At 35.9% G+C, this 16,922-nt stretch overlaps 1 protein-coding gene across 1 annotated transcript; it reads right to left on the reverse strand.

Moving 5' to 3' along the window:
* Positions 1–1,413: 1,413 nt before the first annotated feature.
* On the reverse strand, positions 1,414–14,379 carry LOC142344734 (calmodulin). The gene is made up of 3 exons (XM_075396625.1): positions 14,073–14,379; positions 13,333–13,539; positions 1,414–2,491 (listed from the first exon to the last, which is right to left on the reverse strand). Exons 1-3 carry the CDS (start codon positions 14,136–14,138, stop codon positions 2,315–2,317), a joined length of 450 nt encoding a protein of 149 aa, XP_075252740.1. The 5' UTR covers positions 14,139–14,379; the 3' UTR covers positions 1,414–2,314.
* Between the last annotated feature and the right edge of the window lie 2,543 nt (positions 14,380–16,922).

A 16,922-nucleotide genomic window follows, 5' to 3' on the forward strand; every position in this document is an offset into this window, starting at 1 on the left:
TTCTCCTGGACGTCAAAACATGTTGGACAATTAAGATGTCCGGAAGCTTCTCTAACGACGAAGGATACTTCCTACAGAAAATTTTGAATAATATGGAACTTAATATGCATGATTTCTATTGTTTATTTAGAGCAATCGTTAAACAAGTATCCGAATATCAGCTTCTTAGTTGAACTATAACTTGAGGGTTACTATAGCGATTCTAAAATTTAGATGGTGAATTCAGCAATAAATTTTCTTTTGTTAATACTGTTGTATTCTTTTGTCAAATTATTAGCTGTAACCGAACAATTTTTCTTAATCATTTTTGACTTAATTGTAGTTGTGTACTAAATCAAAGTTGTCGACTCCGCATCTCGACGAAAAATCGATAACGCTGCTCTGCCATCCTCACTGTGTTGACGAAACACCTAAGCCTTCAAACAAATTTAATGCATGCACACAAGATAGAAAGCAAGCAATCATTTTGGTTAAAATGGTCGGATTTATTATACCAGAGGTACATTTCTTGTTAGTACACACCTGGTATCGGACTTCAAACTGAAACACTGCTTTGAAAATGCCGAATGCGATGAAAAACAAAAAAATTTTCACACCTACTTGTGCCGCTCTCTCAAAAAGGGGATATGAATAGAAAAACATTCTCCTCTCTACTTTTATCAATTTGACCTAAACACTTCCTGTTTCGAAACACGCATTTCAATTCCTGTTTCAAATACCCTGACAAAATTACTGATAGAAAAGACGCTCAACCAATACTTTTCTTCGGGTCGTAAAAAGCCAGCACACCAATACAATTCTTATTCTTTGAATTGTAAAAACCAACCGAAGGCCAATAATAGCCCAGCTATCGCTTTGTGGCTTTTAACAAGGACTTAAGAGCAATAACAAAGACTGTGCTGTGCGTGCAATTGTCGTCCATTTGAAACATTTCCAATGTCGCCCCTGTCGTTGATTTGTCGTCCATGTGAACGGCCATCGTTGTGATGTGATTCAGTAACAAAAACCATTGGCTAAAATGGACATGACGACGTATCAAATGGACGACAAATAATATTAATGCATGCAAAATCTCACTACGCGCTCGTAAGTTAGTACTAGTTCACAGGCAGGAGAACGCGCGTCGCCACGATAACTGACCCGTTGTTTCCGGATAACATCCCATGGAATAACAGGCAAAGCCATGGCCAGCGGTTCGCGATTGTCCGCATAACTTTCCTCGCTTATTTCTCCTTAGTTATATTCATTATGGATGCTTGAGATTCAGTGCCTTCCTGTTGATCATCCGCCGGCTAAAATGTATGGTAGCCAAAAGACCAGCTGCGGGAATTGTGCGAGTATCACCAGATCAGTCGCCTTTCAAAACTTCTCAATAACTCACTTCAACTTTAAGTACCTATTAGAAACGAGAGGTGATTAAAAATCTCAATTTAGAAACCGCATAGATATTAATTAGGATTCTTAATGACATGCTTTCGAATAAATTAACAAAATTTAGAAAGATGGTCATTGGAAAATGGTGGTCGTCAAAATAAATAGCAAATATGTGAAACTGGAATGTCACCTAACTTGATTATGGGTCAATTCTTAACAAAAAACTTTTCGTTCCTCATCATAAAGTATTGTCCATTTTGAGGAAAAGACTAATTCGAGTTTAACGAAAAGCCTTTTGGGCATAATAGTCCTGTTATGAACTGGCACTTTTAATTGGTTTGGTTGAAAGCAGTGAAAACGGGCTTGTGCATGTTATATATTGGCGTCATGAGGTCATGTCCAGAGGCAAAAACGTTCAGCGACATCTTTCAACTCACAATGAAAACATGCTTCGAAACGATGATTATCAGTACAATGAAGAGAGAGATTTAATCTATTGTTTGTCTTAGTTGTTTCACTCGTGAAGTTTATTAACCGCGGACTAGAAACAATGCAAAACGTTGTATGCACATCAAAAAGGTAAGTATTAAATACATTGTATAGTAGCAACAAAGGTGTTTCTGTAAAATTAAATGCAAACGATTTCGGTGACATGATTATTTAGTAGGTAGATAGGTATGTTTGACTGTTTCTGCTGCTGTCTTCTAAACACATCTTGACAACGACACTAGTTTTGCAAAATTATCATTACGAGCTAGACAGGAGAGGTTGTTTGCTTACTTCCATGACAACACAAATCACCTTTCTATTATCACAACGTAATCTCATTTCCACGATTACGCAACAACTGAGGATTGCGCAATAATATGAGGCATAATAATGGCTGAGAATGAGTGTCGTCATTGTGAATGTTTGTTTTGTTGTTGTGTTAAGTAATAATCTACTTTGAGGTCATCATGGATACGAATTCCTCGTAGTTGATCTGTCCATCTCCATCAATGTCGGCTTCTCGGATCATCTCGTCGACCTCTTCGTCTGTTAACTTCTCTCCTAGGTTAGTCATCACGTGTCGCAACTCTGCTGCTGAGATGAAACCATTGCCGTCTTTATCGAACACCTGAATTCAAAAAATAACAAATTTAACACCGAACAACAAAAAAAAAACATATACCGACTAACGTCGGATGAACTTCCTCTCGAACAACAGGCTGCCGGAGATAGAGATTTAATTTAGAATGAATGTAGCTTAAAATTTTTTTATGGGTACAAGAAATCCAAACACAGAGGGTTCAAATCCGCGACTTTCAGGATGGCAGTCTGATTTCTTAACAACTAAGCTTTAACGGCTTTGCTACTCCATCGCTCACAATCGCTTCTATTTTAGGAACAAGTTTTATTTCAGAATGAGAACAAATTAGATACTCAAAAATGAAGAACTCAAGCAAAGCACAGAATGTTCCAGAAAAAAAAACGCAAAAACGGTCAACCAAAGACCGAACCGCTTACAGTAATTGATTCAAACTTCGAAAGCAATTAAGGAGGAACTTCAGTTCCTGAGGCAAGATAAATTAACGCAAAAAAAATTTTGGGCTATGGAAGCCTAATTTTTGTTATGGAAGCCATGATTACTAACCCAATTTAAAGAGACTAATATTAGAATAAAATCAACTTTCGAGGTATCAGCTAATAGAAAAGACCGAATAAAATAAAATTCCAAGCATCGAGGTTAAATATGCTTATGTGGAACAACAAGGAGCATCGGTTATGTTCTCTCACATAAGTTCTAAATAGAAGATCGGTTTAAACAAGAAGCATATCTGCAATGATTATATCCTTCTTTGAACTACAAGAGCTGGTTGATAAATCAGTACATAATCATACTCATATAATAGGTTTGCTGTAGCAAGAAATTGTCTGATATAATAGATATAGCCGGCAGATTGCCGGAAAATATCCGCCGTTGACGCGCTTGATGCACATCGGAATTGAAACAAAAAAAAAGAAAAAAAAACAGACAAATTGACCGATTTTCTCTGGTTTTTTTAGGTGTCAAAAACTGTTCTAATTTGGCATGCATTTTCAGTTAATTCTAAAACTATACTTAACTCAGCTTCTAAACTGAAAGCTAATAAGCTTAATACCAATGTCAGCTAGCAAACACTTTAATGAACTTGATAACTTGATAACCTAATATGACGTAACAGGCAAAAAACCTTGGACAAAAGACAGGAAAGAATGTTCAAAATTATCAAATGTCCTTTATCAAAAACAACTCAAAAACAGTGTCAATTAAAAACATAATATACCTTTTCTTCTTTCAATACCATACTTATTTAGTGTTAAACAATCAGCATGGCTTAAAGATTTAATTATTGCGTCTGAAGTAAGTGGAGGAAAGAACTTACACATATCTAATCTTTCTGTATATCCTATATCAATAAGTAATATAATTTTCATCTTTCTTAGCTGATATTTTAATTTTATTGAAACCATGACAAAAAATCTATGTCAGTGAGAAGTGCTAAATCTAGCTTTTCAAGTGTCGCTATGTCTCTTTTCTCATAGTAGCAAAATCTATAGAAGAGCTCTCCATTAAGAATTGTGAACGACTACAGAGAGAAGCTTTAAATATGACGAAACAGGCAAAAAACCTTGGACATAAGACAGGAAAGAATATGTTCAAAATTATCGCATGTCCTTTATCAAAAACAACTCAAACACAGTGTCAATTAAAAACATAGCCGCCAGATTGCCGGAAAATAGCCGCCGTTGACGCTAGACGCACATCGCGATTGAAACTGAAAAAGAAGATTGAAATTGACAAAATTTTTTCTTAAGTTTCAAAAATTGTTCTAATTCAGTGTGCAGTTTCAGTTAGAATCTAAACCTATACTTACTTCAGCTTCTAAACTGAAAGCTAATAAGCTTAATACCAATGTCAGCTAGCAAACACTTTAATGAACTTTGATTACTTGATAACTTTGATAACCTAACTCTCAACGACTTAATGACCGGTCTTTATCGGATTATCCGGTCCATTTTGATTTTTCTCTTTTGACTTTGACAGTATTCAACACCTTGCGTAATTCAATGCAAGGAAAGAACTTAAACTCCATGCAGTTGAAACAGTGAGTGACGTAAGTCAGAAGTCAAACGTGAAAATCGTGACTTGTGTAAAACGAAAAACGTGATCAAAAGGTAAAGTGAATTTTAGAAAAACGTGAGCGCCTAAATAACAGCCGTTGAGAGGCTGACGGAGGCTATTAAAAATAACAATTTCAATCTAAGAAGTTAGCTGGCTTTCCATGATTTTAATCAAAATCATTGCTTGATTTTCTGCCTAGTGTGCTTTCGTTTATGTCTAGCAAGTATTCAGGATTTCTACCAGACGAAGAAGGATAGCGAAGCAGTTTGTTTTCTTCAGATGCGAGTTTGAAGACGTTTTGAGAACGTAGTCCACTATTTTTTTGTCTAAAAAGAAAAAGATTCTGTCAGAATTATTTAATTCATCAAGAAAAATAAGAGGTAACCAAGTGACAAAAAGATTTTTAAAAAGCGCTTCAACTGATCTATAGGGTATATTAGCTTGGCTCTCAAATCTGAGGTAAACAAGATAGGGCTTGCTGATATTTACTTAAGAATGTTCTAAATAACCATAAAAATCATGCTTACAAAGTTACAGAATTCGATATTTTCGGTAGAAAATCACTCTCTCCTCCTCAGGTAGATTTTTAATAGACAAATACTGTTCAAAGTTAAAAAATTCATTCTCGACGTCTGTTTTGGTATATGAAAGGAAAGTGAATAAGGGTAGTCTTCGTGCATGAGCATGTTGTTGGAGTGGTCTGTTGATAAACTGCTGTCGAAAATGCTTAAAAACTTATACTGCACTGTACATTGGAGAACATTGCTTAGGATCATAAACAGGATCAACGGATGAGCGTGAATGTAACGCACTGGCTTTAGATAGATGTAAATAAACGCTAATGGGGGAGGCAAGGCTGGTTCATACATTTTGATCTGATTGTCCTCAAAATGGAAAATTTCGTATTGTTCACACCATAAAAGGATAAAGAGAAACAATTTCACTCGTGTCCTCAGACTAGGCTATACACTGGCGAACATTATTTGGTTTGAGGAAGGAATGCAGGTATTTTCGTATGATGAAAAATCTATGGTATACCCAGATAAAGGCAATGTGAAGGACCAAGTGTAGAACCAAAACAAAAATGGTTGGTGATAGTGATAGTTTCAATGGAATATATTCTTGCAACTCAGATTGAAATCATGGTTTCAAATTAGACATACCTATTGCCAGAGGTTGAGCAATTTTCCCGAGCTCTTCATTAGTTTTTATTTTGGCGTTTGTCAACGTCCTGCTCGCACTTTCGGCAAAAAAGTTATCTGCCTCGGTTGCACCGTTTTATTAATTCTAACATGGCCGGCTGTAGGCGCCTAATCAAGCGATATACATCCTTCCAACGATGCTTTGGTAGACAATACTGTAGTTATCTTACGTTCCAACTGTGATCGAAAAATTGTCCACTAAGCAATCAAATTGTTCTTTGCACTTTTTAAAGAGCAAAGGAAGCATATTGCAGATCATCAATTTTCTTCAACTTTCCACAGAAAAACTCATTTCATAACATCTTTTGTTTGTTCCATTTTGAGATCTAATGCGTTAAATTTTTCCAAAAGGTCATTTAGTTGGTCAGATGTCGTGGTTCGGTATTTGTTTTAGTTGGCTCTTGTTGTATTTGCACAAGAAGTTCATCGAAGACTGCTTTCTGTATGAGCTCAGACATTTTGCTCGATTTCTGAAGAAATTGATTTAAAGAGACTTTCCAAAATTTAAACAGTCAACGAGACATCAGGTGATTTTGCAATCATTTCTATTTCAATTTGCTTCACTGGCTGGCGATCCACTAATGAGCTGGATTGTTTGACTAGGGTCAGTCTGACAATGGACAAAAATCAGCGGCATAATTTGCTCTGCCGGGTATGTGTGTGAAATTACACGGTTATATGAAAAAAGTCTAAATCATTCCAAAGTGAAGGATGAGTTATTTTAGAATGGGAACACTATGTCAACCTTCTGTTATCAGTAGAGACTATAACTGGATTTTCTTTACCTCTATTTGAGTAAGAGAAGAGGGCCATATAGAGTCCTGAGAATTCGATGTAATATGCCGAGATTTTTAACTGATTCTCATTAGGAAGTTTTGTCCTTGAAGTCTGCAGGTGCAAATTTTTTTTTGATTTCATAAGTAATAAAAAATCATCAGAGCGAAGCCTGAACCATAATAGCTAGTGTCTGTACATGAAAACATGATCAATATTCTCCCTCTACAAAGCTCATTTTCGAAATTATCTAAGTAGCTATCAAAATTTGGTTCAAGATGAGTTGAAAGAGATGCTTGTTCCATGGACTTTTGAGATTTGTGGCATTGAAAGTTTTCTGGTCCTCTTTGGAACGTGGAGTTACCTCATTGTCTCTTTCGTATTCCCGTTGATTTGCGTATTCCCATTTCGCATTTGAAACAAACATCTTTTGCATATTGTGTAGTAGCAAAATGACTTTTTGTTCTTGAGGTATAACTTGAAACGATGCTTGCCAAGTTAACTCGCTAGTTCGGTTTTGACTGGTCCCAATACAGGATGCTGGTGTCGGTGCAAATGATTGTTGTTGATAGGAATAAAAGTTGTTAAAGTTGTTATCTGTCTAAACAATAGCTATTACAATGGCAATTTCTTCCTCAAAATACTACTTACTCTAAAATGTCCACGACATTAAACTAGCTTTTAATCGAAAGGCATTAAAAATAAGACGTAACTCACTGCACCACTGTACAGTGGAACTCACGAAACGTAAAAAAAACCTAATGGCCTCATGCTAAGCAAAACAACGAGCTCGGCAGGAGAGTCTAAACTGTAATTCGAGCTTTGTGAAATTCAGTCAATCGATATAAAGCTGATATCACGTGTGATAACGCTAGTTAGTAAATCAAGGCGAAAAATTTCAAGTTAGGCAAAATACCATTAAAATACCTCCCTAGACAAGGGCTACGCACGATATATCAGTTCGTCGAAGCAGATCAGGCATTGAAACACTACTTACTAAAGAGCAACAAGTCCAATTTAATAACTTACTCACAGCAATTGACCGCAGTTGATTCTATGGAAAACATCACTCCCCAAAGAACTGCAGTTCAAAAGAATTTTGTCAAATAATGTTTGTCAATAGCTAGTTTTCTTTTAGTTGCAGGCATAACTACAACCTAACAATGTGTAAGCGCGAGAACAAAATTTGAATTCTAGGAATGAAAGGAATTAGCGTGGGCTTCTAGCTGAAAAGAACAACAGCTGGCAGATTGCCGGAAAATAGTCCCATTTAAATTCCCTATGGTTTGGGAATACTATTCCGGAAATCCGATCAGCAAAATTTAAAACAAAATTTTTAAAAAAAAAAACAGTCGAATTGCTGCTTGGCAACCAAAAACCAATAGCGAGAAAGCAAAGCTGTTCAGCCAAAGTTAGCTCATTTTTCTTTAAAATTAGTTTGAACAAAATTCACTCCGAAAACCCATTGGCTTTTTCGCTTTCTGTTAGGGCGTGACCAGAATTATCATTTTAATTGGAAATTAAAAAAATGAAAAATGCTAGGATTTTCAAAAACAAACGACAGCGCCCCAATACAATATAAGACCACAATATAGCTCCTCTCAGCTTACAGTTAAAACAAAAAAAAACTAAATAAAATAAATCTTTTAATAATGTTTTAATGTTTTAATTTAAATGTTTTAATAGAGCAACAACTGTTAAAATAGAGTTTAGGAATCAGCAAGTTGTAGCATAAATATATTCCCCAGAGCATGAACACATACTTGACTCCTCCGTTTCTTAATTAACTGCTAAAACGGTAAAATTTTCCTCAAATTGTTTTGAAATACATGTAACCCTTATCGAACTTATATGCTAGTTGAGCTTCGCTTTCTAAATGCCCAGATATTGGTTTAGAATTATCAAATTGTACAAAAGCTTTTTTAAACGTTCGACAGTCTGAAGCCTCCCATTTTCCTTGAGAATCTCGTCAAAAATTGATTAAGTTTTCAACAGCTTTTTGATAATACCATTCTAAGGTTTGCAGTCTGTTGAAATGCAGCAACAGGATCAAACTCGCAGTAAAAAGACAGTTGCAAAATGACTCACAATACATACATCTACATGCAGTTGAAAACAGACGAAAGGAAACTACAGATCTATAGCTGCAGCGTGAACATTATTTTGCCCAACCAATATGCGACGAAGAGCTTGAATAGTAATTTTCAATAGATATTGGGTAACTCATATTGTTGGTATAAAAATTTTTCCAGAAGTTTTTAGTCTAATGGATCTCTGTACCCTCTCTATACCCATGTAAGTTACTTTCTCTGATCAAAAAAATTATCGTCCTTAGCGGTAAATGTCTATACCCTCTAACTAATTTGAGATGAATTATGTAGAAGATGGCTCAAAGTATCAAGTCAAATTCGGCAAATAGTCTGTGCTAAAAAACGCAACTAAACGAACTATTTATTGTCGTTGCACGTTGATTTTATGTCTTCTCAGCAGCTTCGGTGAATTGTACACTTAAGACAACAGTATATATCTAAGAGAGTTGCTCAGTGACCTTGTGACCTCGGGGCTTTACCTTTTTATGCCGTTTTTGAGTTCAAAGCGTCAGACTAAAATTCCTTCATGCGAAAAATTGCATAAAAGATCGCAGGACTAATATAATTGCTACAAGAGAGCAATTTTTAAAAAAATCGATAAAGGAATCCAAATCAAGAAAACTCCAAAAACTAGTCAATAAGATTTCAACATAGCCAACAGCTTGCCGACGAGAAGTCCAAAATGATACTTTGGACCGAGTCATTCTTGAATTGAATATCAATATTAAGCTCAATCCTGCTTCTTACGATGAGAGTTAAGAAGTAGTACAAAGCATAATGCTCTGGTATTAAGAGTTTTTGTATCAGGAACAGGCAGTCAGGAAAATAAACTGAGTTGTCCAAAAACATCCCAAAATGAAAGTCAAAAGTCACTTGAAAGGTCAAAGAATGTTCTAGAAGAAAAGCGCAAAATGGTCAAGCGAAACATTTGCATTAAAAAAGACCAACACGTTTACAATAATTGATTAATAATAACCATTTGAGTAACTAACGGTGACTATCAAAAATTTAAATTGAAGAAAGCCCCGATCGCAGGCATAACGCCCGATTGACTTTCTTGCCCTGTGTTGGGACTGCCACAAGCAGCGACAAAGCGAAAGCTGAAAAATGACAGCATAGTATTCTCAAAATGTTACAAATTTGGAGAATCGAATCCGCGACTCCTCGGTAATAGCAGAACTATTATCTCCGATTAAACTGAGCTTAAAATGCCGTTAAAAGAACTATTTCAATCACAGCTGTCATTTTGCCACAAAATGGCCGCGTTAGCTTCCCCGATCTGAAATTTTCAAAAAGTAATAAAGACCGAAACATAGAAACTTCCTCTCCTTTTATCAATTGTTGAGATTTCATATTGATTAAAAATCCGTATAACTTATTGCTGCTTCTATTAGCTTCTCTCTAATAACTCAATTAGAGTGACACACTTTGTTGGCCTTATCTCCTCGAATTCAAGTAAGGAAATGTCATTTTGAAAGTCAAGGAGGAAGTCATTTTTGAGAGTGAGCTAAGATATGTATGGCCAAAAACTTCGAAAAAAAAATCACTCGAATGAACGAAAAGAAAAATCACTCAAAAAGAACTACAAAAAAATCACTCAAATAAACGAAAAAACTCGCTCCGCTAAAAGTGAAAACTGACATCACGCACGCAATACAGCCGCAAATGCACGAATGAACAAAGAGCAGATCTTGTGCTTGTGACGTCATATGGCCGTAACAAAAATCTTGACGACGAAATGCAGAACATTGACGACGAAAGCAGGACAAGTCCTGGCTTGCAATTAAAAGATAATTCATTGTCTAAAAATAGACCTAGAAAGGACTCTCAATGGATTGGAAAAACCATTTTAAGAAAAAAGAGTAAAAACAGTTCAAATTTCCGCGAGTGAACAAAAATTATATTCGAGAAAGCAAAAATTTGTTGAACGCCGCAAAACCACTCGCGTTTTCCCTGTTTCGGCGTGACCCATATCATCACTTCAAATAAACTTTAAAAATTATTAACATAGACGACCAACGTCAGAACAACTGCTCTCGAAAGACTAGTAGGAGCTCCAATCAATTGCATCCTGTTTCAGCTTGGGGGGATAAGTAAATTCACTAAGGGGCAGGAGGGCTCCAATTGACGTCATTAGAGGTTAATATATACAAAAAAAGTATGAAAAAAAACATACTTTCATAAATTTCGAAAGTTTGAAATCAACTAGGAAAATGAAGTAGAATAACAGAGATGTTTTTTATCATTCATGCCTCAGAGGATAACATAACTGATCTCTTTTCTCATTAATAAAGTAGAAACAGTCCAAAGATTCGAAACACTAAATTATTTTGCAACTCGACAAAACATTGTTAAAAATGCGTTCATGAAGCAAAGTGTCACTGAATTCCATTGAGAAGGCCAAAATCTAAACCAATTATACATAAAACAAAATTTGAATCCCTGCCGGTACACAGAAAAAATTTTCCGCTAATAAACCAAACAAAAGCCAAATAAACTTTGAAAAATGAAACAAAATCGGATTTATATATGCTTAACTCTATAAAACAAAGATTATTGGGTTCGCTGAGGACGCTGCCAGATATACTTATTTTTTAACGAAAAATTTCGTTTCAAAGATCCAAAAAAATACGTGTCTGTTTTGCACCTGAATTGCATTATTCGGCTCTCAAGAACACTGATGTATCTATTTCAGAGAGCTACATATTAATGCAGCATTGTTCAAAAACAAATTACAAGGCAAAAACTTGAGCCAAATCGACAAAAAATGGCCAAACCGGTTATCTATATGCGTCATTCTCTCAAAAACAGTTTTCAAAGTCTAAAAGTCATCCACTGAACAGCGCATGATCAAAAAAACTTAGCTTGTTCAGAAGATTAAATCACAACATATTTACTGACTTTAACTTTAAGGTCAAAACGCTGTTTCAGCAAAGTACTTCCAGTAAAAAAACAGCAGGTAGTGCAATCAGCAGTCAAAGAGTACTGCAATAAAAACTCAATTAATCCGACCTATTTCACAAATATGAAAAGAAATACAAAGATTATATAGTTTGAAACAACTAATTTTTAGTAATGAATTTGTGTTGGTGGGGGGGGGGGGGTGGGGGGGGGGGGGGGTGTAGGTAGGTGAGTGGTGGGGGGAACACATTTGGTGCGGTGGTAGGTATGGGGGTAGGTATAGGTTGGGGGAGGTGCGTAGGATGGGATGAAAAAACTAAGTGATCTTTTCACCTTGCAGCTCCTAATTTCCAAATTACCAGCAGCTCCTAATTTCTATGTATTAGTACCTGAGCTACTGTTAAAGTCCAATGTTCGAAAAAAGAGGTCAAAGTTCTTAAACAGTCAAGGCTCAAAAACAAATATAAAAAAACTTCAAGTCGTGAACAAACTTCCGTCAGCTAAAAAACTATAAGGATCTCAATACTCCCCTTCGAGTCGTAAAAACCTCAAGAAAACCAATACTCCGCTTCAAGTCGTAAACATAGCCGAAAAATTGCCGGAAAATAGCCGTCGTTGACCCGCTTGACTCACATTGGGATTAAAACAGAAAAAAAAATTAGGAGAAATTGACCGAATTTTTCAAAGTGTTCTTATTTTGTGTGCAAATTCTACATATTCGGTTAGATTCTAAAATTACAATTAATTCAGCGTCTAAACTGAATGCTATTAAGCATTATACTAACGTCAGCTAGAAATCGCATTAATAAACTTTCATAACCAAATGCACTTCGACTTAATGAACAGGCTTCATTCGGTTTATCGAGTTTCAGTTGATTTTTCTCTTTTGACCTTGACCTTATTGACTCAACTGCGTTATTCAATCGTGAAAAATTAAAATCTATTCAGTTGAAACAGTGAGTGATGTAAATCAGAAGTCAGACGTGAAAATTTTGGCTTATGTAAAACGAAAAACATGATCAAAAGGTAAAGCGAATTTCAAAAGGAGAGCGCCTAAATAATAGTCATTGAGAGGCTGAGGGCGGCTATTAAAAAACCAAGAGAAGGCAAAGCACGATTAGCCTCAGCTATTGCTTTGCGGATGGTAACAACAAGTAACAAACTAAGCTGTTATGTTGCTAGTTAATTTTCGATCATTGTAACGAAGCACGTGCCTTTAAGACAGCTCGACTTGGACTTCTTATTCAAAATTTCGTTACTAATGGTGCTTTCTGGTTTAAAAAGAACAATTCAAAGTTCAAAGCCGAATGCATGGTAAACAATTCGAAATATCAATCAGCTGATCAGAAATTAAGCAACAATATTCCACCAGAGGGAAAAAACAATTCACATGAGCATCACAAAATTGTCATACATAAAATGCAAGCTCAATCGCGTCCAAAATGTCTGAGGCATATCACAACTCTAACACCCAAACTAAATTGAAAGGAAGATCTGACAGCATATACAGACCACAATTGCTCCATGCACTATCTATATACTCGAATAGCACTTTGAAATTTCATTGTCCCTTTAAACGTTTATACTGCGCCTTTTCCAGGTTGGTAACAATTGTTGTAAAAACGCTACTACTGTAAAAATTGGTCAAAGCTGGATTTGAATTAGAATCTCTTAATGTCAACGTACAGAGTGCTATAACGTAACACCAATTGTTCTTACACTCTGAAACTTTGGCGTCTCTTCTGACCCTCTCTCTCGTTTTTCTTGAGCTTGGCGCCGCTTCGAATGGCAAAATTTAATACACAACAAACCAAGGATTTGAGACAGTTTTGAACAGTGAACTAACTCGGAATGCTTCTCGGATCTCCTCCTCTGAGTCGGTGTCCTTCATCTTCCTGGCCATCATTGTGAGGAACTCTGGGAAGTCGATGGTGCCATTGCCATCAGCGTCCACCTCGTTTATCATGTCCTGCAACTCTGCCTCTGTTGGGTTCTGTCCCAGGGACCTCATTACAGTACCCAACTCCTTGGTAGTGATGGTTCCATCTCCGTCCTATAACCCACCACAAAAACACACTTCACACTTAGTGGCAACAGAGCACTCAGAAGTGCCATTTTCCAAAAACCTTTAAAAAATCATTTTACCACTTCTTTTCGATACCCAATATTAGGTGAATACCTCCCCCCTCCTACGAGACATTATTTCTAGCTACAAGCTTAAGATATAGCTGTAACGCGCACATCAAAAAGAAATTTTGAGCTACACCAAACTTGGGCTCTTATTCGTGAAATTTTCATGTTTTGACTATTTTATTTCTTTGGTCATGATAAGCTGTGGCCACACACTACAGCACAGGGTCGAATTCCTCAATTTATACTCTTAAATTATACATTCTTAATGAACAAAAACAAGATCTCCGAACAGGAGTTCCAGAAGGAACTAAACTTGCGCCTTTCCCATTGTGGCCCACTGTCCCCAGCCTAGTGGGCATAGAACGTATATCACCTCCTCATTGCCGTAATAAATTGGACCTATAGTTCCACGGTGGGCTATAATGGTAAAGACCCAAAAAATTGGGAATTAACCTTGTCAAAAAGGGAGAAAGCTTCTTTGAATTCAGCGATTTGTTCTTCTGTGAGTTGATCAGCCATTGTGTTTCAGAAATTAGACAGTAGAAGAGAATAGCGACACAAATGCAATTGACAGAGGAAACAGATAGTTTGTATCTTCAAGCACACAATTATCGCTTAATGATCGAATGCGAAAAGACAAAGAACCAATATGTGTATATATCAGTTGTTTCAAAGGCGCTGTTTAAATGAAGTAGGTTACTGTTTCTGCTGCACTAGGGTATTGCACTGTCGTATTGCGTGATAGCAAGAGCAAATTTATCTGAAAAGGGGAGACAACACTGACAAATCTAAATTATTGATGCCGATGGTCTCAAACCAAACCAAGCATAACATCAATTGTTTCACAATAAATCAGTTTCGAAATATTAATTTTAAGTTTTAATACAATATCAATGAACCGTTAATGTCAGTCTAAATCTCATGAAACCCTGTAGCCTAAATTGATCATAGACGAAAATTACACAAATCGGATTTCTAAACAAAAACATAGCCCGTGGATTGCCGGGAAAAAGCATGCCATGGATTCCCATAACCCCGATTGCCATTGAAAGGACAGAAAAAATTGAAAAATTAATTTTTAATATATATTCTAAAGTACAAACTATTTTGATGTCATTCCGTATTTCGACAATCTCCCCTCCATAATGAGGGATTACAGGGGCTAGTATCAACACCAATAAGCATTAGAGATGGTAACTAAGACTTCTAAGAACAAAGCTCAAGTAGCGGGCATCTAAAATTGTGTTGATCGGTTTCTACTTTTGATTTCGCTTTAGGTATTAAAATTGTTCATTTTAGATTGCTTGGCTGAGCGACTGCTGTTAAAACGCACTTTGAACAGCATCAGAGAAGAATGTAACCAGCCCAGTGAACTCATAAAGTCACACAAAATGTTGAACAAGCGGTGAGCTAAGGCAAAGCGAAATAAACTTTTATTCGACGAAGTGAAAAACATAGCAGGACGTCCTGAAAGGCAACCCAAAGAACTGAATGAAAAACGAATCATCCAATCTGACCAGCAGAATAAATAAGCATTAGGAATCAAAAAGACAAACATAGTGTCACAACTTGAAACAATATCGGCATTCACCATGCAAACACTTTTAGGATAATTGTGTTGAACACCATGGTTTTTAATCAAAAATTTCAGCTGGCAAGGCAAAAAAATTAGAAAGGAAGATAAAATGCTTGATAAATGGGCAGAAGCAGGCAAAAACAAAACTACAAAATAACAAAAAAAATACAGAAGATTCAATACTACTTTTGATGCTTCCACTTCAATGTCTTCAAGGCCGAAGTTGTAATTCCTTTTTAAAATTCGAAGTTACCTTTTAAAATTCAATTCAGACGTTCCAGCAATTTCATTACATTGAGCACAAAAAGACTTTTAAAGATAACTGAGAGCCTGAAGGCCCGGCGAGCGTTACCCGTTTCGAAAGCTGGAAGTCATCGGAAAAATTGTGAAATAGCGCACCAAATTAATCCAAACCCTTGCAATCTCACAGACCTAATTCACCTCCTACATAATTGTACTAAATATTGAAATGAAAACACGAAAGATAACACGAGAAAAGTAACTGACAAAAACTGATACGGCATCTGATAAAAACAGTTACTCTTCCATAAAACTAGATCTTGGTAAAAAATAACTTGTAAAACCGTTAGTTTGCAACAAAATAATATTGTCAGATAATCTAAAAAAGTTATTTTGAAAAGAAACCGAGTAAGATGAAGAAAAGTCTTGATAAAATTCTCAAAAAGAAAAAATTCATTACAAAATGTTATTCACTACAAGATGCTAAAAAGACCCAAAATAATTTTCAAAATTGTTTCTGTGAAAAGTTCCCAGTCTGATTTTCAAGGCTCTTAACAACCATTGTTACAAAGAAAAATACAACTTCTGATACTCAGCAAAGTATTAAACGACAATTTAAAAAAAGCAAATAGAAATCTGAAAAAAAATGAAATTTGTATAATTTATTTCAGAGAACAATGACGTGTCTAGCTTTCGAGTGTCACTTCATACTAGCAACAGCCACACAAAATCTCCTATTTAAGAATTGATCAAGAAAAAAATAGAGCGACAAGCAAAAATTCAGAAGAAATAGGCAAAAACTTAAGAAAATACAAAGTCGGAAACAATTTACTCAATCAGTTTCCCAAATTTACTCAATTTCCTATAACAAAAACACCTGAAAATTGATATCAATCGGTTCAAACATGACAACCAAAGCTGCTAGAAGAACTAATCTAATTTCAACTACAAAACTCCTCAAATGCTATAAAAAAAGAAAATACAAAAACTGCTACAAAAAAGCTTAAAAAAAGGCAAAATGGTAAAGATGGTTGAAAACTGAATCTAAAAGTGTAATTTTTGATTCTGATGGTTAAAATGCTTCCACACGCAGTATAGTTAGTTTTGGATAATTAAGAGAAACGATTTTGATTGAAGGAAACGGAGTTAAAACTTAAAACCGCTTTGAAAAAGCCGCGCGGGATCAAAAGAGCCGCACGTTTCTCTTCTCTCTGCTCTTCAGCAAATTGACTCAAACACTTTGTTTTCACGCATTTCACGTCCTGTTTAAAATACACCCTAACAAACAAATTGCCGATAAAAAAGACGCTCCACCAATTCTTGTCGAATCGTAATAAAAGTAGGGCCGTTATAACATCTCGCTAAGAAGATGAAGGCGACTATTAATGAACTTTTCAGATTACATTTTAGCTCCTCTAAGATGGGAGTCTGCAGGTTTCTCAGAACGACCGATGGAATTTCTAAAAACATTTGCAATGAGATAAACA

This window comes from Convolutriloba macropyga, chromosome 8, assembly GCF_964194025.1.
Source record: "Convolutriloba macropyga chromosome 8, txConMacr16.3, whole genome shotgun sequence".
Classification (NCBI taxonomy): domain Eukaryota; kingdom Metazoa; phylum Xenacoelomorpha; order Acoela; family Convolutidae; genus Convolutriloba; species Convolutriloba macropyga.